General features: G+C 35.3%; 1 protein-coding gene across 1 annotated transcript in view; it reads right to left on the reverse strand.

Annotated features, from left to right (window-relative positions):
* The window catches only part of LOC130219153 (neogenin), a 241,186-nt gene that overhangs the window by 111,922 nt on the left and 107,021 nt on the right, over window positions 1-22,243 (reverse strand). Inside the window, exon 3 of the mRNA XM_056451454.1 lies at window positions 1,924-2,199. Within this exon, the coding sequence (XP_056307429.1) occupies window positions 1,924-2,199 (276 nt within the window). The remainder of the gene's footprint in view (window positions 1-1,923; window positions 2,200-22,243) is intronic.

Below are 22,243 nucleotides of genomic sequence, written 5' to 3' on the forward strand. Positions count from 1 at the left end.
ATATAGTCATCCTTTTCAATATTACTGGAGTCAAAGTGCAAAAGTGCTTGATTTTAATGTATGCAAGTTATAAGTAGGCCCACACTGACTTTTAGCCCATCATTAATTCTGTTTATTTACTTGTGTCAATGTGTGTAAATCTATATTTATTCAGTTTTTTATTAATTTCAGTAATATTATTGACTAATATGAAGATGTTCATCTGATTTATGCATAATGCAGTGTGTACAGTATTATTTTCTGTCTTTTAGTAGAGATATTATATGAGAGACTTGCTTTGTTTACCAAATAAAGTGAATCTAATTGGATTTGCATTTTAAACATTAAAAGTTAAAAAGATATAATTTATTATTTTACATATTAAGGTTTTAGTTATGATGCTAGCAAAATAAATCCGCAGAAATCCACAGATTTTTACCAAAATTCTCCGCAGAAATAGCAAAAAACGTCCGCAGACTCCATCTGGCCTTAGTTATAAGTAATAGCAGGGCTAAAATAAGTAAACCTTTATTTAGCAAGACAGCCGAATTAACAAAACATGTCATGCTCTAAAAACCACACGGAAGATAAATACAAGTAAAAAACATTTGCTTCTACAATTATTTACTGGACAGTCACTCTGAACGGATCATTTGAATCGATTCATTTACTGGAGTCTCACTCTAAATTAATTACCGATTCAAATGATTTGTTCACAGGAGACTCACTCTGAACGGATCGTTTAAATCAGTCATTAATTTAGAGTAGACTTGCTCTGAACAAATCATTTGAATCAGTGATTCATTTACTGGAGACTCACTCTGGACAGAACAATTGAATCTGTGATTCATTTTACGGAGACTCACTCTGAACAGACCATTTGAATCGGTTCATTTACTGAAGTCTCACTCTAAATTAATTACCGATTCAAATTATTTGTTCACAGGAGACTCACTCTGAACGGATCGTTTAAATCAGTCATTAATTTAGAGTAGACTTGCTCTGAACAAATCACTTGAATCAGTGATTCATTTACTGGGGACTCACTCTGGACAGAACAATTGAATCAGTGATTAATTTACAGGAGTCTCACTCTGAACGGATCCATTTGAATCAGTAATTACAGGAGATTCACTCTGAACAAACTATTTGAATCAGTGATTTACAGGAGAATCACTCTAAACAAATCATTTGAATCAGTAATTAATTTACTGGTGAATCACTCTGAACAGATCATTTGAATCAGTGATTCATTTATTGGAGACTATTTCTGAACAGACCATTTGAATCAAGGATTCATTTACTGAAGATTCACTCTGAACAGAACATTTGAATCATAGATTCATTTACTGGAGACTCGCTCTGAACAAATCATTTGAATCATTAATTCATTTACTGGAGACTCATGCTGAACAGACCATTTGAATCAGGGATTCATTTACTTAAGATTCACTCTTAACAGAACATTTGAATCAGTGAATCTTTTACTGAAGTCCTACTCTGAACAGATTATTTGAATCATGCATAACTTACTAGAGTCTCACTCTGAACAGATCGTTTGAATCAGTGATTCATGTACTCAATACTCACTCTGAATGGATCATTTGAATCGGTTACTCATTTACTGGAGACTCACTCTGAACGGATCATTTAAATTAGTGATTCACTTACTAAATACTCTGAATGGATCATTTAAGTAAACCATTTAGAGTCTCACTCAGAACAAATCATTTGAATCAGTGAATCATTTACTGCTTTTTTTCTGCTGAACACCAAAGAAGATATTTTGAAGAATGTGGTAAACAAAAAAATACAATCGATCCAATAATGAATCTCAATGGTCGCCGGTATATCGATCATCTTTTGAGCTCAACAGAAGAAAGCCAAATCATGTTGGGAACAATGTGAGTAACTGATGACAGTTTCAGAATGAGGGATCTGTACCTGTGGACACCTGCAGCTCTGCCTCCTCAGTGGTTTTGGGTGGTCCGAGTCCATCTATGGTGCAGCGGTAGAGTCCGGCGTCAGCCTGCGAGGCGTTGCTGATGACCAGAGCTCCACTGGGCAGCTGAATAACCCTGTTGTCCAGCTCCACAGGCCGAGCGTCTCTGTCCCAGCGGGTGAACGGGACCAGCTCCTCCGTCACCTCACAGCTCAGCATCTCGGTCCCGCCACTGCGTACAGAAACACCCTCCGGCTGACTGAGGAACCGTGGAAGACCTGCCAGAGCCAATGAGAGAGCTGCATTACTACAGTAAAGCTCATTTAAAGGGTGTACAGTTCCCAGACACATGCCTCGTCAAAATAAATACATTTAAATGTCTACAGTGAGAGAATGAAGAAATGCACAGTAAAGAAGCCCGAGGAGCTGCAGATGGAGATTAGATGCTTTGCTAACTCTGGAGGAATTGAGTAAATAACACTAATGGTCTTGTCAAAGCAATTAGCAAATAAACGTGGGAGACGAGCAGCCATTAAGCTTCTTTGAACAGCACAGCGGAGGGTCTGTTTGCTATCATACTCCACTCCTTTATTAATACGCTGATTAATGCCTGCTAATTAATTAAAGAGGAAAACTGAAAATCTAGAGAAACTGAATTGTCTTTGAATTAGAACGTGAATGTGAAATACAATGCTTTCAGACCCAATGAACCTTCAGCTTAAACAAGGCTTTAATATTTATGACTGCAGGGATGATGTGGAACTGATTAATCAAAGAAAAATCAATAATAAGAGCTTAATAATACAACAGAATAAGAAAAACGACAACATTACAGAGAAATATTCATGTTAAATTAAAAACACCAACACAAAATATATAACAACATTAGTTTATGAACAGTATTATGGATTATTAATGTTTCATTGACATTCAATACAATTATATCCGTCTATCTATCTATCTATCTGTCTATCTGTCTGTCTATCTATCTATCTATCTATCTATCTATCTATCTATCTATCTATCTATCTATCTATCTATCTATCTATCTATCTATCTATCTATCCATCCACCCATCCATTCATCCATCTATCCAGCCAGCCATCCACTCATCCATCTATCCGTCTATCAGTCTTTCTATTCATCCGTTCGTCCTATGCCTCCATCCGTCCGTCCATCCTCCTATGCATCCATCCATCTTTACATCTATCTATCTACACATCTATCGATCTGTCTGTCTTTTCATCCACCTATCCATCCGTCTATCAATCTGTCTATCTCTCTGTCTGCCCATCCATCCATCCATCCATCCGCCTATCCATCCATCCATCCGCCTATCCATCCATCCATCCATCCATCTATCTATCTATCTGCCTATCTATCCATCTGCCTATCTATCCATCTGCCTATCTATCCATCTGCCTATCTATCCATCTGCCTATCTATCCATCCATCCATTTGTCTATCTTTCTTTGCATCCTTCCGTCCATCCTATGGGTCCGTCTGTCCGTCCATCCATCCCCTATCTATCCGTCCATCCATCCCCTATCTATCCATCCATCTTTCCGACCTTCCATCTGCCCATCCATCCATCTGTCCGTCCTTCCATCCATCTGCCTATTCATCCATCCATCCATCCGTCCGTCTGTCTGTCCATCCCTCTATCCATCCATCTGTCTATCAATTTGTCCATCAGTCTGTCTTCCATCCAACCATCCATCCACCCATCCATCCACCCGTCTATCTGTCTGTGTCCATCCGTCCATCCATTCATTTGTCCGTCCATCCATCTGCTTATCTAACTAGTCATCCATCTGTCTACCTACCTACTGTACCTACCTATCTATCTATCTATCTATCTATCTATCTATCTATCTATCTATCTATCTATCTATGCATTCATCCATCCATCCATCTAATAAACAGTGGTAAAACCTTCAGATCTACATTTACAGAATGACACCAGCTTTATCTTCATTATGTTCCTCTCATTAAAGGATTTTTGTTTTAATCATTAGTTCTTTTATTTTGTTATATATTCTTACACTTTTCTATTTACATCCAAGGTAAGACATTTTAGGACGATCATATTTCTTTATCCTAATTAAGAAATACCAATTCATGAGAAGAGCAGACTGACTGATTACTCTTTCATTACGGCGGCTGTATAAAACTCTTTGTGCCGTTAATTGCTTTGAATCTCACTAAATAACCAACATCAAAAGATGAAACCCAAATAAACAATCCTTAAACAGCGCTGAGAATACTGAGGAGATTCACCAAGGAGATGAAGATGAAATGATGTCTTTAATCTCCAAAAGTTCATCGCTGTTCCTGAAGTTGGAGGAGTTTATAATTCAGTGTGCAGACTCTACTCTCTCTAAAGGCTGAATGTATGAGAGTCCAGAGCTGCGCTGACATCCTAATGCTCTCCTCCGCTATTTATGTGTCCTGGCTGATAGAGGACCTGTTGTGCTCTAGAAGCACTAAAGTGTGTGTGTGTGCCCGCTGACAGGTCTGTAAATTACCCTCAGCCTAAGACCAGAATCAGAGACACACACAGCTTTTAACAGGACATGAAATCCCAGAGTGCGGACGCAACAGGCCTGAAGACACGACACACACACATGCTTGGCCTTCACTGACAGAGACATGAAGATGTGCGGCTGCATCAGGAGGACTCAAGCTGGGCAAACAAGGTCAGCACAATGTGCGAGTGACTGGCAGAGCTACTGTGTGTAAACAGTTCACAGAGCCTGTCAGAGAGAAACGCCGTGTGTAAACCTGCAGTTAACATAAGCAAACATACATTCAGACTAGACAAACACAAACACTGTCTTTAGTGTGTGTGTGTGATAAGAGGCACAATCAATCACACATACACACTGACACAACTCCACACATGTGCACAAAAACTCATGCATTCATTCATATGTATTCCAGGGCCCCGCTTTAGAAAGCAGGTTAAGTGAAGATTAACCCTGTGAGTATTTTAACCCTGAAATGAGAGAAACTCTGAGTTTTCCGTTTCAAAATGGCAGGTTTGTTAAACTGGAGTAAGCAGGGTACGTCAAGCCTGTTTCTGAAAGAGTTACTGTGGTAACTTACTCTGTGAACCTAACCTGGGCTGCGTTTCCCAAAACCATCGTTAGCCAATTAAGGTCGCAAGTTCTGTTGTTACAACCATAGTTTGTTGATTTGCCGTTTCCCAAATCCGTCGCTCCAACGAACATTCGCAAACTGCGTCGCAAACTTGAGCACTCGCAACTACAGCTCTGGAGCTGTCGTTAGAAACATAGTTCCTGGCTGTGTTCTATTCCCACTTATCCCCCCTTATACCCTATTCATTTAGAACATTCTAACATTCAAAGTTGGAATTATAAATATAAAAGCATTAAGGTCGTCTCTCTTAGGTGTAGTTTGCTTTCAAACTATTTTAACAGTTCAGTTTTAGCGATCTTCATGTTTACACTTGTGCTCCCTTCACAGTGCACTTTCAAAACATTGATGTCATTTTGAACACAGCCTCATGCGAAAGCTATTGGTGACCTTTTATTTAAAAGCAGTATTTATGTTACGTCTCCAAAGCTTGTGAAAACAAAAAGCATTCGTTAATTCTTTTAATTTATAGTGGGTTATTTATTAAGTATCTGTACTGTATATGACACGGGCCTGCTGGTTAGAACATTTCTGCTGTGGTTTACAAGTGTCAAACTGTAAAAGTAGACTTTTCTAAAAAAAAAAAAAAATAAACAACATCCTACCTAATAATAATAATAATAATAAATCGTACTAATAATTACTAATATTATTATTAAATTATTTTTTTTTCTAATACATAATATTAAAATGGTAATATTATCATCATCCTCATGATCATCATTAGTATCACTAATATTATTATTAAATTATGATTTTTTTTCTAATATATATTAATAAAAATAGTAATAATTATCATTATCCTCATGATCATCATTAGTATCATTAATATTATTATTAAATTAGGATTTTTTTAATTTCCTAACGTATAATAAATATTAAATTTCATTTTATAATAAATCGCCTCATTTATTTATTGATATTATTTATATATGATATTAGAATAGGTGTTCGCTTTTGTAAGTGATTTGATTTAGAATAGGATATGTCATATGCTCAATAATATTTGTAAAGGAAACACAGGCTCTATATGTGGCATTTACATATAATTCGCTCAATATGGAGAGCGAGTGCATGTTTTTACCAAGACTAATATTGGATTTTTTTTTTAAAAGCGTGTTTGTGTAAAACAATTTAATATGCACAAAGAAATGATTGAATTCTTCTGTAAAGAAGTAGTTCCTCCACTCTGTTTAGAGCATCATTATGGGCGTTTTATGTTATAACTAACATGGTTGAAGCGATGCATCGGCGACAGAGAAACTATGCGTTTTGGGAAACACTCGTCACTACATCGTTTTTTCCCCCAAACGATGCATCATACTATGATAGTTCAGCCGTGAGTTACGTCGTTGTTTGCGTTGCTCAGGAGCAGGCTTATTCTCTAAACTCAGAGTTTCTCTCGGTCTCCTCGCGGTATTTCTCGCCTTAGCCTTACGTTTCCACCCACCTATTTTAATGCTCATTTTGGAGATGCGTATAAAACGATTGATGGAAACGTCATGATACACATTGAAGATACGCATAAAAACATGCGCATAACTGAGTAGGATAAACTTTTATTCGATAAGAAAAGATGTGCATAAACTACGATGGAAACACTTTTACTGAACAAATTAAAATAAGGTTTGTTATAAGAGATCATGTGATGATGAAAATACGTGTGAATGGACAAACCAGCAGGCCGAGCACTCTGTAACATCTTAAATGTTGTTTAACCGTTTCAGTATTAGTGTTATTATATTATTAATGACCTCCAGAGCATCTGTAGCGTGTCAAGAGCGTCTGTTCTCTTCCTGTTCATTGTGTGTGTCAGCATTGTCTTCTGAGGCGCAAGTCATTTATTAAATAAAGAAAAGATCGACGCAGCTTCTTCTACCGCAGTAAATTCTGCATGATGATGATGGTTATTAACGCTCATTTTCCTCATAACCTGTAGAGTAGGAATCTCGAACATTCTCTCTCACACACACAGTCACAGAATCTCTCAGTGTGAGTTACGAAGCGAGTGGCAGAGCGACGCAACATCAAACATCTGCTCTGTCAGACTGCTGCTTTATAGAGCAGGAATATGTGAAACTCCCAGCACACCACGGGCACAAAACACACACACTGCAAGAGTAAAGATGCCACGCATAAAGTAAACAAGCATGTGTGTGTGTGTTTGTGAAAGCGTGTGGCTCCAGCATATAATGTGATGTGTGATCCGTCCACATGCTGAAAGATGTCCAGATCTCACTGCATGTGAAGGAGACACACCAGAGGGAATCATTAAAGCCAGCGTGCAAATGTCTACAGCCTGAAGGCAGACAAATTCATCCACACACACACACACACACACATATATACACACAACATATACAGCTGAAGTCAGAATTATTCGCCCTTCTGTGAATTTCCTTTTCTTTTTAAATATTTCCCAAATGATGTTAAACAGATTCAGGAAATTTTCACAGTATTTCTGATAATATTTTTTCTTGCTGCAAACCCACAGCTTTGCTGTATCGGCCCCTGACAGAATTGCGAGGAAAAAAACATGCATCAAACCCTGTGGATCATGGAAACAAACACATACGACCCGTGCCGTGCAGATGCAGTCTCACCAGTCATTAGGTCCTCAGTTTGGCAGGTCTTGCACTTGCTCTCATGAATAATAAGAAGCAGGGTCCTTCTCATAGGATAAGAAAACTCCTCTATGAATAATAATGAGAAACCGATGCGTCATCACTCCACTAGAAGATGCGCACTACATCACTGATTTTGATCCCGTCCCCAAAAAGCCCAGAAGATGAAATTAGCTGACAAATGCTCAAAATTATCCAGTTTTCCACATTTTTAAAGCAGACAGCCGCTAATGTTGTCTTAACTGATGCTTAACACACACAAATCAGTTAAAATCTCATTAAAAAAAGTTCTTCAGGGTCTCTTAAACCTTTAAGGTCAATACTATTAGCCCCCTTAAGCAATATTTGTTTTGGATTGTCTCCAGAACACACCATTGTTAAACAATGACTTGCCTAATTACCCTAACTTTACCCTAATGAACCTAGTTAAGTCTTTAAATGTCACTTTAAGCTGTATAGAAGTGACTTGAAGAATATCTAGTCTAATATTATTTACTGACAAAGATAAAATAGATCAGTTATTAGAGATGAGTTATTAAATCTATTATGATTGGAAATGTGCTGAAGAAATCCTCTCTCTGTTAAACAGAAACTGGAGAGAAAAAATATACAGGAGGGCAAATATTTCTAACTTGAACTATAAATAACCACACGAGCTGGAGGCCTGCTCATAGTTCTCGCACTGGAATGTGTGGTTCTGTTCTGTTCTGTTCTTTCACTCTGAGTAATGAATGAACAGTTGGTGTTTCGAAGGACTTCACAGGATTTGTAAGGGCTTTGAGCTTTATAATGCACATCAAGGGCGGCACGGTAGCTAAGAGGTTAGCACTGTCGCCTGACAGCAAGAAGGTCGCTGGTTCGAGTCCCGACTGGGTCAGTTGGCATTTCTGTGTGGAGTTTGCATGTTCTCCCCGTGTTGGCGTGGGTTTCCCCGGGGTGCTCCTGTTTCCCAACAGTCCAAAGACATGCAATATAGGGGAATTGAATGAACTAAATTGGCCGTAATGTATGACTGTGTGTGTGAATGTGAAAGTGTTTGGGTGTTTTCCAGAACTTAGTTGCAGCTGGAAGGGCATCCACTGCGTAAAACATATGAATAGTTGGAGATGGAATGGTTGGCGGTTCATTCCGCTGTGGTGACTTCTGATAAATCAGAGACTAAGCTGAAGGAAAACGAATGAATGCACATGAAGAAGAGCAATACATTGATTTTCATCAGCGTATGTATTGGAAAGACCTCTGAGAACAATCATGTTTCGTTTTGAACTTAATAATAGTTAATAATGATAAAAAAAGCTGTTGCTGCAATCAGTGTTACTCTCACGCATAATAATGAGGGAATAAACACTTATTTTCATTTAAACACTAAGTGAATTGATTCTTGTGGTGAAAATATGCATAATTTATTCTCGATATGATGCAGTAAAAGCATCTTGAGAGAGCAACATTGTTTGAAATGATCACAAAGTGTGTTTCCCTTTCATTTCATTAAATGTGGAATATTTTACTGTTTTTTTCTTCATTTATTATAATTATATACACGTTTTAATTTTGTGCCAAATATTTTTACATAATAATTTTAACTAATAGACAAATTAAACCCCCTTTCAGATTATAAATATATTATACAGGGTGGTTCAAAAAGAATAGCCCAACTTTGGGGTTGATGTCACTTGAGTGTCTGGAGGGGGTCATATTGAACAGCTATCAACTTGTTTTCTACTGAAAAATAAAAAATAAAGCTAAGTACTCTTCACACTGATTAATTAGCCAAGGATCCATCAAGTTTCTTTAATTGAATACAGATTTTCAAAGTTGTGGATTTCTTTTTAAACCACCATGTATAGTTTACATATTATTCAATTATCATTATTAAATTTTACACATTTTATTGAAGAATCACAGAAGAACTTCTAATTCAAAGGCTAAATATTTATTACCTGAATTCACTTTTACGCAGCTATATTTATGTGAAACTTAACATCTGGTTTAATATTTTATTGTTGTTAATTCTGTTTTTAGATAAGTAAAATGTTTGAAATTTCTATATGAATTCATTATGATTTTATTATTTGTGGGGGTGAATCATAAAATCTTCCTATCAAAATTTTTTATTGCCAAAAGATTAAATTCATTAAATCAATTAAGTACCAGAATACATGAATTTTCCTGCAGACTAAGCTTGCAAAACATTTTTTTGGTGGAAAAAATAAATAAATTAATTAATTAATTAATTAAATTTTTTAAAAATTAAGATTAAAATTGATATTTATATAAATGTTTTTTAAATTATTTAATCAAAATTGATTACACTCTTTATTAATTGAACATTAACACTATACAGTTAATGTCAGAATTATTAGCTCCCCTTTGAATTTTTTCTTCTTTTTTAAATATTTCCCAAATGATGTTTAACAGAGCAAGGAAATTTTCACAGTATGTCTGATAATATTGTTTCTTCTGGAGAAACTCTTATTTGTTTTATTTTGGAGTTTTTAATTTTTTAAAAACCATTTTAAGGTCAATATTATTAGCCCCTTTAAGCTATATTTTCTCTCTCGATAATCTACAGAACAAACCATCATTATACAATAACTTGCCCTAATTCCCTAACCTGCCTAGTTAACCTAATTAACCTAGTTAAGCCTTTAAATGTCACTTTAAGATGTATAGAAGTGTCTTGAAGAATATCTAGTCTAATATTATTTACTGTCATCATGACAAAGAGAAAATAAATCAGTTATTAGAGATGAGTTATTAAAACTATTATGATTAGAAATGTGTTGAAGAAATCCTCGTGTCGCTAAACAGAAATTGGGGGAAAAAAATAAACAGGGGGGCTAATAATTCTGACTTCAACTGTACCCTGACATGCAATAGTCAAATCAACTACATTTTCCTACACAGTGTCCACTAGTGTCTGCAAAACCCAATTAGAAATTCTCCCTCAAAAGTCACACTAAGAACAACTAATAACAAAAAAGCCCTGCTGAAATAAAGCACCAGGACACATTCACACCTGTTAATAACATTTACACCAGTCATCTGATCACAGTCAGACCTGACAGACTGCAGTTTACACCTGATATTAAAGAGCGTCTCAAATAAACATCAGAAACATCAAGCTTTCCTCCATCAGTCTGTCGCTACACGTCAACACTGAACATGTTGTGCTGGTCTTGTGCATGTGTATGACACAACCCCTGTGTGTTATGCTCTCAGAGATGTTGTCAGATTATAACCCGTCCTCAAAAGACAAACCAAAGAGTTTCTGTAAGCTGCTCACATTCCTCCCACCAGCAAACAGACTGGAAAAAGCTCCTTCATTCATCTGCCGCTCCACAACATTTGCTCGTTCCGGTTGCTCACACCATCGCACAGCCGCTGATCCAAGAGCAACACGAGACCTCACACACACTCACGGGGGGAGAGTAAACAGAACAGGCGTTAACAGGACACTCCTGGACCACACAGAGTCCCATTGAGACGCGCGACGCACCACACAAACTGAGTGCAGTGTGACCTGACAGCACACTCAGGCCCCGTTTACACCAATACATTTCAGTTTTAAAACGGTTTGCTAGGGTTACGCCATCCGTCCACACTACACCGAAAACAGAGTGCTTTGAAAATGCTGAACAGGCTGTTTTCATTTTAAAACGCTGCTGCTCCGTGCAGGCCCGATTAAGAATTCAGAGGCCCCTGGGCACAATAGCCGCATTTCCACTATCGGGCCAGTGCGAGCCAGGGCTTTAATCGGGCCAGGCCGGGCCAATAGCCCGTGAGGTTGAGAAATGAGGCCGAAATCATGTCGTGTTTCCACTGTCGGGCTAGTTGCTCGCAGCGCGTCACGCAAACACCGCCCCCAGAACGTCCCCCGAATCAAACGTCACACAACCCGTCACACAACCCGCCCACTTCAGCGGGAACAAAAAACTCAAATTATAACCACAAACACAACCTGGCATCACTACGAGAGCTGGAAGATGGAGAACACCGAAGCGATTGCTTTTTTACTGTTTGTGGTCTGTTGGTGTAAGGCCAGACAGCGATCCCTGGATAAGGACATTCCAGTTCGGCGGCATTTAACGCCGTCTATTTGCCTCTGAACATTTTCCTCGGCCCAAATGTTCAGAAGAGTCCTGGTGTCCTCAACTGACCAGTACTGTCTGCTGTCCATTTTTTCTTCTTCTTAGTGAGTTGATCAAGCGCGATAGCAAAACAAATGTAAGGGAAGAAAGCATCTTGTCTCCTCTTTACCTGACAGGAAAACTCCGCCTTTGTACGTAACCCCGCTCGGAAGCCCCAGTTGGCCCTCCTTGCCCCAAGGTATTCGGCGGGCCGAAAAAGGCCGGACGCTGGCCCCAAGAAAGCCCCGCTTTGGCCCGATTACTCCCCGGAAGTGATAGTGGAAATGCGACTGGCCTTGGCTCGCCCTGGCTCGCTCGCTTTAGGCGCGATAGTGGAAACGCGGCTAATGTCTTGTAGGCCCCCTACCTGGTCGCACCCCAATTGTAAAATTTTTAAATAAGAATAACATAATATTTTATAAATAAAATTAATCTATAATGTATTGCCCGCATTTTTAAAGTAAATGATATACAGACTGTATATTTCTAGTCTACAGAGATTGAACTCTAAATGCTTTAAAAATAAGCACACTTTGAAAAATAAAATAATAATACAACTAGTGAAAATGAATGGATTTTAATAAACTTGAAGCATTACAAATTATTATATTTAAGGGTATTTTTAATGTATAACTTCTACAAGGCAGTTAATTTCTATAGCACATTTCATACACAGTGGCAATTCAAAGTGCTTTACACAAACAGGAATAAAGAAACAAGTATAAGACTAAAACACTGTTTTAAGACTAAAATGCATTAGTGTAAATGGGGTCTCACATATTATCACATATAGTTATTTATAATAACTGTATTAGTTACTAATAACTTTAACTAGTGACTAACAGTTATAGTTATTATATATAGACATCGTTAACCTGCAGTTATATAGTATATACTCTACCTGACAAAAGTCATGTCGTCGATCTCAGTTGTAAGAGCAACAAATAATAACTTGACTTCTAGTTGAAATCAGTCAAGTTTGGTGAAGGAAAAGTCATGGTTTGGAGTTGCATTCAGTATGGGGGTGTGCGAGAGATCTGCAGAATGGATGATCAACATCAACAGCCTGAGGTATCAAGACATTTGTGCTGCCCATTACATTACAAACCACAGGAGAGGGCGAATTCTTCAGCAGGATAACGCTCCTTCTCATACTTCAGCCTCCACATCAAAGCTCCTGAAAGCAAAGAAGCTCAAGGTGCTCCAGGATTGGCCAGCCCAGTCACCAGACATGAACATTATTGAGCATGTCTGGGGTAAGATGGAGGAGGCATTGAAGATGAACACAAAGAATCTTGATGAACTCTGGGAGTCCTGCAAGAACGCTTTCTTTGCCATTCCAGATGACTTTATTAATCAGTGATTTGAGTCATGTCAGAGATGTATGGATGCAGTCCTCCAAGCTTGATGTTTTTAGATCAAGAGTAAATTTCAGAGGAAATATCTGAAGCACTGCAATGTATTTTTAACATGGCACCTAAGGTGTGAATGCTGCCAGACACACACACACTGCAGGAGTGTAATGAGTGTGAGGACAGAAACGCTCTGACAAGCGATCGATCCGTGTGCTTCACTAATGCAGAATCAATCACAGGAGAGGAAGTCAAACCCTCAACACTGAAACAAAGACGAGCTGCCATTGTTGCTGGAGGACATGCCTGAATATAAATGATTGTGCCACTGCGACAGCTGTCACTATGGCAACACAAACATCTGGAGCACATGTGCCAGAATCACTCTCCATTTGATGCACTGAGGCTTCGCTTTTAATGCAAACACACACAATATGCTTTCATTTACATCCAGGGAATCACTCATATACTCATTTACTTCGTTGTGAAAGAACAGACTACAGTTTATATACAGTTATAAGTTTTATTTCAGCTAGAATAAAAGCAGTTTTCATTTTTTTAAAGCCATTTCAAGGTCAATACTATTAGTTCCCTTAAGCAACGTTTGTTTTGGAACAAACCACTGTTAAACAATGACTTGCCTATTTACCCTAACTCACCTAGTTAAGCCTTTAAATGTCACTTAAAGCTGAATACTAGTGTCCTGAAGAATATCTAGTCTAATATTATTTACTATCATCATGACAAATATAAAATAAATCAGTTATTAGAAATGAGTTATTAAAACTATTATGATTAGAAATGTGTTGAAATCTCTCAGATAAACAAAAAATGGGGAAAAAAATATACAAGAGGGGTTAATTTAGGAGGTTATATGTATATACCCTGGATTATATATATATATATATATATATATATATATATATATATATATATATATATATATATATATATATATATATGTATATATACATGTATATATATATATATGTATATATATATATATATATATATATATATATATATATATATATATATATATATATATATATATATATATATATATATATATATATAAGTGATATCACATGAGTAGCAGTGCGATATGGCTGTATATCAGCACTGGTGGGAGGCGTGTGCTGGTTTAATGTCCCACCAGTGCTGACATACAGCCATATCGGACTACTACTTGTTTGATATTGCATTTATACAACAGTTCGATGGCATAATGATGTGTATAAAAAAAGAAAACCAAACACTGAGAGTCTAAAAACCCTTTTGTACGAGGAACTACTTTCTTCCGCCATTCATTCACATCTGCAGTTAACGTCAGAACAGCAGAAGCCTTTAGAGATGGTGTTTAAATGATTCTCTAGTGTAATGTCTAAAGTGATGACAAAACAGGTAATTTTGCTGACATTTTAAGATTATAAGGCTGAACGTGACATGAAATGCCATCAGTCTACAGAGATATCTCCTTACAGTATTAGTCTATTACAGTCAACAGTACTTCTCGGTTGCAAACAGGAGATCACAATAATTAACCTTGAAAAAGCAGCGGAATTACTACCAGATTGCTGTTGTGTTTGCGATAGGGAAAACTGCTAAAAACATGCGGGCATTTCTTCTTTCTTTCTGCTAACACAACACACCTTCCTGATATGAGAGGCACTCAATACATTACAATTATGTGGAATAAATACAGCACTGCAACATACAAAAGAGAGAGATCGACTTTGAATATCTCTTACCAGTTTAATAATGATGTGATCAGCTGTAGTTAGAAATTACGCTGTTTTAATCTTCTAAGGGCTTATTATACGGTCAACCGTCTTTGGTCAGCTTAAAGATAAATATTTAAAATATGCACTATCCTCATAAATAAACTGGACAGTTGTAATCTGAACAACTATATTCTCACCTAAAAAAAAGCCTCAAAAGCACATTATGTTGTCCAACAGCTGCAATATTTCTCACACTAGAGTGTCCTCTGCTTGTTGCTGTATGTGGGCGGAGTAACACACAAGGGTGAAGGGTTAAGAGGCTGGACCAGTGCTGTTATTGCAGAATATCACACAGCTATCAGCCAATCAGATTCAAGAACCAGACAAAACTGTTGTATAAAATATATATATATATACACAACAGTTTTGTCTGGTTCTTGAATCTGATTGGCTGATAGTTGTGTGATATTCTGCAATAACAGCACTGGTCCAGCCTCTTAAACCTTCACCCTTGTGTCACTCTTTTTTTTTATTGCATTAAATTTAATATACAGGGAAATACGTAAATATAAAGACAATCATAATAATCATGGTTTTATTATTTTTGTATCTATTATTTTATTAAGATGAAGATATTCATGTTGTAAAATGATCTCATTTTATCATTTTTATTATTTTTATTTAAATAAATTTTAAGTTTATTTTAGTTATTTTCTATTTTTTTATTAATCAAAATAATGTTTTAGCTACTGTACACTAAAAACGCTGCGTTGCTGTAACCCATGTTGGGTCAAATATGGACAAACCCAACATGCGGGTTAATTTTTTTCTTAATTGTTTTCCAAAGGTTGAATTTGTCCATATTTGACACAATCCCACCATTTTTTGTGCAATTTTGTGCAAATATTGTCTAATTTGTTTCCCATTAGCTGAATTCCAACAGGCTGTGTTTGAACAGGACAGTGCAGTGTATAAGTGTACTGCATCACACTGAAACATGACAGAAAATTCATTATTTGCTGAAAGCAGCCATTTGACGTCCATTCTCTCCGCATTCATTACTCTGCTCCAGATCCAAACCCTGCATCTGGATCTCTCTGCTTTCTGCATTATCACTGCAGGAGAATTACACTGCATTAATGCCTTCTGTAAACACTGCATACAGTACAGTGTGTGTGTGTGTGTGTCACTCAAATATCCAGCATTAGCACACACAGATCAGCAGCTCACACGTGAAGCCTTTACTGATGATCATTTCTGAAGCACGTGTGTGTATATTTGAAGGCATTTTAAAGTGTGTGTTAAACAGACAGCTGTAAAGGAAAAGCTTAATTGTAAAGCACAGAGGATCAAGACGCAGTGAATCATCTGAAGTAGACTTCTCTCTGAAAATAACTAATAAATTAAGCTGTATATTTAGCTTTAATTCTTCTGATATTGACCGTTCTTAATGTTGTTGTCTGTTTTTTAATACGTAAAATAGTAACAAATAAATTCAAACAAATACAAAATACCTATATTTCTGTGTCAACACTCTTGAATGAATAAATTTAATAAATATAATAATTATAATCAATTAACAATTTATTTATTTTTATTTTGTCTTATTTTGAATGTCAGTTTTACACAGATTTTAAACTGAATTGGCCAGAACTGAAATGAAAATGCTGGTAATTAGAGGTGAAGTGACTGCAGCAGGAGGTGAAGGACGCTGGAGATCATCATTAAACTCCATGATAGCAGACACTGACAGGCCAGAGCCTCTAGAAGGTCACAATCATCCCAGACTGATCTGAGTTCAGCTCTGATAGACAAGAACAGGAGTGATAAAGGTCAGATGTGTTCACTTCACCTGGAAGATGAAGAGCACCTGATTCAGGATCAGTCTTTCACTTACCAATGACAGATGATTTTTAGCAGGTGGAGAATCTGACCCTGGATCAGAGAGCGACATTTGAGGGTGGTGATTAAATACCCCTCCAAATTTAAATAAGTAAATAAATAAAATTAAAGAAGTCAATGAAATAAAAGTAGCTGAAAAAGTGGATAAAACATTTCATTAGAGTTACTTAAAGCTAAATTGTACTACACAATATTAATATGTTTACAATTACATGCAATATTTCTTCATTTCTGATATTTTTGTTTGTTATTTATACTATACCTATCATCTTTGATTGTCTTCACACGTTGACGATAATATGTATAAGATATATAACGGTTTGTGAAACAAAAAAAGAAAATCAAATATTTAAATTCAAAATAAAGTCTATAAAATAATTAAAACAATAAAAAAACTCAGTTAGTTTGAATCTCGGCTCGAGGACATTTCCCGACCCTATATTTCCCCCTCTCTCTCTCTCTCTCTCTCTCTCTCTCTCTCTCTTTCTCTAATTTCGCTTCCTGTCTCATTAAAGTCCCATCTAATAAAGGAAAAGGCCAAAAATAAATCTTAAAAAAAAAAAACTCATTAAATACATGAATAAAATTTTCATAAAAACAAAACTAATTTAAAAAAAGAATAATAATAATAATAAAAAAAAAAAATAATAATAATAATAATAACAACAATAATAATTTAATCATTGACTATCCTTTGGCTTAGTGCCTTTATTCATCAGGGGTCAGAATGAACTGTCAACTTATCCAGCATATGTTTTACACAGCGATTCCAGCTGCAACCCAATACTGGGAAACACCCAAACACGCTCATTCACTCACACACACACACACACACACACAATGCCTAATTTAGTTTATTCAATTCCCCTATAGCGCATGTGTTTGGACTGTGGGGGAAACCGGAGCACCCTGAGGAAACCCACACCAACATGAGGAGAACATGCAAACTCCACACAGAAATGACAACTTGCCCAGCCGGGACTCAAACCAGCGACCTTCTTGCTGAAAGGTGACAGTGCTACCCACTGAGCCACCATGTCACCAATAAAAATAATATAATAAAAAGTAGTCAAAATCCGAAGGGGATCAAAATCTTTCATTAGAGTTACTAAAATGACAATATTATATTATTTATATTTCTTATTCATTATACTATATCTATTATCCACTTTAGACATTGACCAAAATATTTATATACAAGTTAAGATATTCAAGTGGTTTGCGAAAAATAAATAAATAAATATATTAATAATAATAATAATAATAATAATAATAATAATAATAATAGATAAAATAAGCAATTAAAAGATAATTAAACAAATCTATAAAATAAATTTAAATCAATTCTAAAAACAAAACAATACAGCAAACTAAAAACAGACGTCACTAAACTAAAATAATTATTAAATAAATTATTAAATAAATAAATATTAAATAAATTGTAAAATGTTTAATACTGTTAATAAACTATTGCAAAACAAAATAGATTTCAAATAAGAAAAACTATAAAAACAAGATTTGAAAAAGCGTCTAAAACCATCACAAAAAACTAAAGGAAACATAATAAAAGGTGAAATAATTTTAAAACAGAACACATTATATTCATAAAATTACATTAAGAATTGACAACAAATGTATAAAATAAATCTGAATGATTATACATGTTCAAAACTAAATCAATGGAATACTAAAGGGAGATTTAATAACACGAACTCTACATAAATCAACATAAAAAAAGGGATGTATGGTGAAAAGTGTGAAAGCTGATCAAGATTATTATGTGTAGGCGTCTGGTTTCACACTAGAGAGTGTCTCAAAGCGTTAAACACACTTTATGGACCACAATTACCTAAAGTCGTTGTAGTTTTCCTGACTCAATCTGCCCCCCTGTTCAACACACCCAGGGGACATCCAGCCCATAGTTCTCCATAAACCACCAGCACAAACTCATTTAATCAGCTTTAAAAGAGTTGAGGTTTATTGAGCTGAACGTGCTCACACACACAAACACACACACACACACACGCACACACACACACACACACACACACACACACACACACTTCTGCACCAATCACACATCAGAGATACGTCAAATCCATCAATCAGAAGCAAGACGTTAGTGTTCGTTTCTGACCTCAGTCTACCTGGAACTGAGTGGAGTTGAAAACAAACAGGTGAAGCCTTTAAAGCAGATCTTAAAGGTTAAAGATCACAGAATCAAGCACAAGAATGACCTTACCCTGAGCTGATGGCAAAGAAATATATAAACACTGAAGAGAAAGGCATGCAGTAGGTAAAAACTAAAACTGCTTTATTCATTTCTGTTTAACACAAAAGAAGATATTTTGAAGTAAGCTGGGCACCTGTAACCATTGACTTCCATAGTATTTGTTTCTCCTTCTGTGGAAGTCAATAGTTACAGGTAGCTTATGTTAAATAAATAAAAAAATAAATAAAAAATATATAAATAAAATAAAAAATTATAATAATAATAATATATATATATATATATATATGATAAAGTAAATAAATAAATTAAAATTAAGGGAATTAAAACTAAAATTGTTCTATAAAATAAGACAAAACCATGTTACAATGTTTTAAACTAAATAAAAAACAAATGACCGCAATACTACAGATTTAATAACATTGAATAAAAAAAAAATAATAATAAATTAAAAAAAGACACAAAAAGTGTTAATGACCCAAATGCAAATGAAAGCAATGTTAAAAATGTTAAAATCAAAGCAGATATTTTTGTATTTTATTTTCAGGTTTTAATTAAATTTTTTTATTGTAAATTTTTGAATTAAAAATCTGAAGAAAAATCTGAAGAAAAAAAAAAGCTAATAAACGAATACATAGACCAAATAAAAACTTTAATGTTTTATATTAATTAATTTACTTAAAATATGTTATAGGTCAGTAAAAGACTATTATTGTGATATTATTATTTTTGTAATGATTAAAATCAAAAATAATGATAATCATTTTAATAATAATGAAACTCTAATTCTAAGAATATTACAAAATCAACTCTAAAATACATTATAAAAGCTTTATTGTTTGTATTTTTGAATATTTATCATTATTAATAACACTATTATTTGTGTTTTGTACCTAGGCATTCAGTTACAAAAAACCCCATAAAAAAGCAACTAAAATAACAGCTGAGGGAGTAAATCTGACATTTTTTTAATTTTTCTTTTTTTTATTTATTAATCCTCTTTTGGGAAGTCATGCAGAAACAACTTGCAAAAATAAAGATAAAGTAAAAACCAATGTTTGAGACACAAAATAACTAATTAATAAAAAACACATAATCACCATTATAATAATTATTGCGAATACATTTTTGATCTGCTTATACATAAAATATTTCAATATACTTAAATTATCTATAGATAAGATATACAAGTGGTTTGTAATTTTTTTAAATACAAAAATTGTAAAAATAAAATAATATTAATAAAAAGGTAGGTAAATAAAGTTAACTCAAATAAAAAAATAAATAAAATAAAACCACAAAAAATACATGAACAGAATTTTTAGAACAGATTTACCATTAAAAAATAATTAAACCATAAAATATACAACATCTTAAATATAAACTAAAAAATAGAGTTCCTATAGAAATAGACTTCATAATAAGACCACACTTCTGCTTCTGTTCCTATTGTAGGTATTAAACTACTATAATCATTGAATTAATCCTCTTTTGGGAAGTCATGCAGACACAGTTTTTGTTTTTTCATTTTCTTTTGCTACTGGGACAAATCTGATTGCAAAAATTGCGTAATTTTTTTTAAACGATATAATATATCGATAAATAAATAATATATATATATATAATATAATTATATTTATTTATTAATTATAATTATATATATATATAAAATATAATAAATAATATAGATATAATATATAAATAAATAAATAAATAAATAAATTAATTAATTAATTAATACCGCAAAGATAAAGTAAAATACATTTTTGAAATGTAAAAACGAATTAAATAATAAATTAAATAATAATAATAACCATTATAATAATTACTGTGAATTAGTAATTAAACTGTAATTAAAGTAAAGACAGGCTCTATAAAATAAAAACATTATAATAAATATAAAAGTAGGGCAGTAGAGATGAACTGATTCCCTCAACTCATGATTCAATTCCCCAATTTGTTTTCATGACTAAGTTTTGGCATATTTGAAATAATTTGTGGATCAATCACTACATCCCTAAACTGCAGTATCATCTGTTCACGACTACAGAAACTATGAGCACTTCTGCTTCTGACACCAGTGTGGACCGGTGTGGAACTCTGGTGGTCTAGTTTTGGCTTCACATTAAATATGCTGTCTAGCGCTGCAGTCTACAGGAGCATCAGAACATGCCGGTGCTTCTGGGAGAGAAACTGGAGGATCACAAGCAGACACTGTGAAGAAGCAGAGATGTGAGTTTGATACGATGCATGAAAACAAACCTGCATCTAAAAATACACCTCAGGAACATGAAGGATCCTGGAGCGTGCAGGAATAATGGAGTCCACTGGTAATAACTGAGCTGGCGGTGATTGGTTAAGCAGTCGGAGCAGTGTTTGCTGGACTTTAATGAGAAGCTGGAGAACTTAATGAAAGGAGAAACTTTATGAGAAGAGGATAAATATGGACATGCATTACAACTGTGTTCTGTGTGTGTAAAGGCTTTCCAACATCTGGGTATGCCCAAAAAGGGGGCCACATTTACTAGCAGAGTTCTGCCTGGTTTATACTTCTGTGTCGAGTGATCAGCGTGACCCATGGCGCATGCCTTGCGTGTAGTCGTGTATTCACTTCTGCACGCTGTTTGTGTTGCTCTGCAATAACAATTCCCAAACACTAGATGGCAGTAGGTCTTTATGTTCCTCTGTGTCGAGTTTCTTCGCTGGTGTTTTGTTTTTTTCTGAACGCTACCTTAATGTACAAGTGGCTAAAACTCGCTCATTCAGAGTGAGCAGGAACTGGAGGACGTGCAACAACTTTAATCATCAGGTAAACACAAAACAACAGTCTCCATCTTGAGCTCCTTCACGAGACTAGACACTTGTAAACACTCACTCCCATCAGGCTTGTGAATCTCAGCCCCGCCCACACTCATCACTGCTACCAAACTGACCAATCACAGAGCTTGCACTAAGCCTTGTTGTGATGCGTAGTTAGATTTTGAGAGGTGAGCATCAGCGTTGACGTCAGCCATGGTAAGGGGTCTGTGACAGTGCAAAGGCGGTCAGCAAAATTATCTGAACTTCCCACCGCTATTATAAAGAGTGATCAAGAAGAACTGGGTGATTACTAGGCCCAGACAGAATCTGCTGAATTTTTGCTTTTTCTGAGCAAAATTTTGCAAAACATCTGTGGATTTATGTGGAAAGATGATCGAAACT

This window comes from Danio aesculapii, chromosome 25 (genome assembly GCF_903798145.1).
Source record: "Danio aesculapii chromosome 25, fDanAes4.1, whole genome shotgun sequence".
Taxonomy (NCBI): domain Eukaryota; kingdom Metazoa; phylum Chordata; class Actinopteri; order Cypriniformes; family Danionidae; genus Danio; species Danio aesculapii.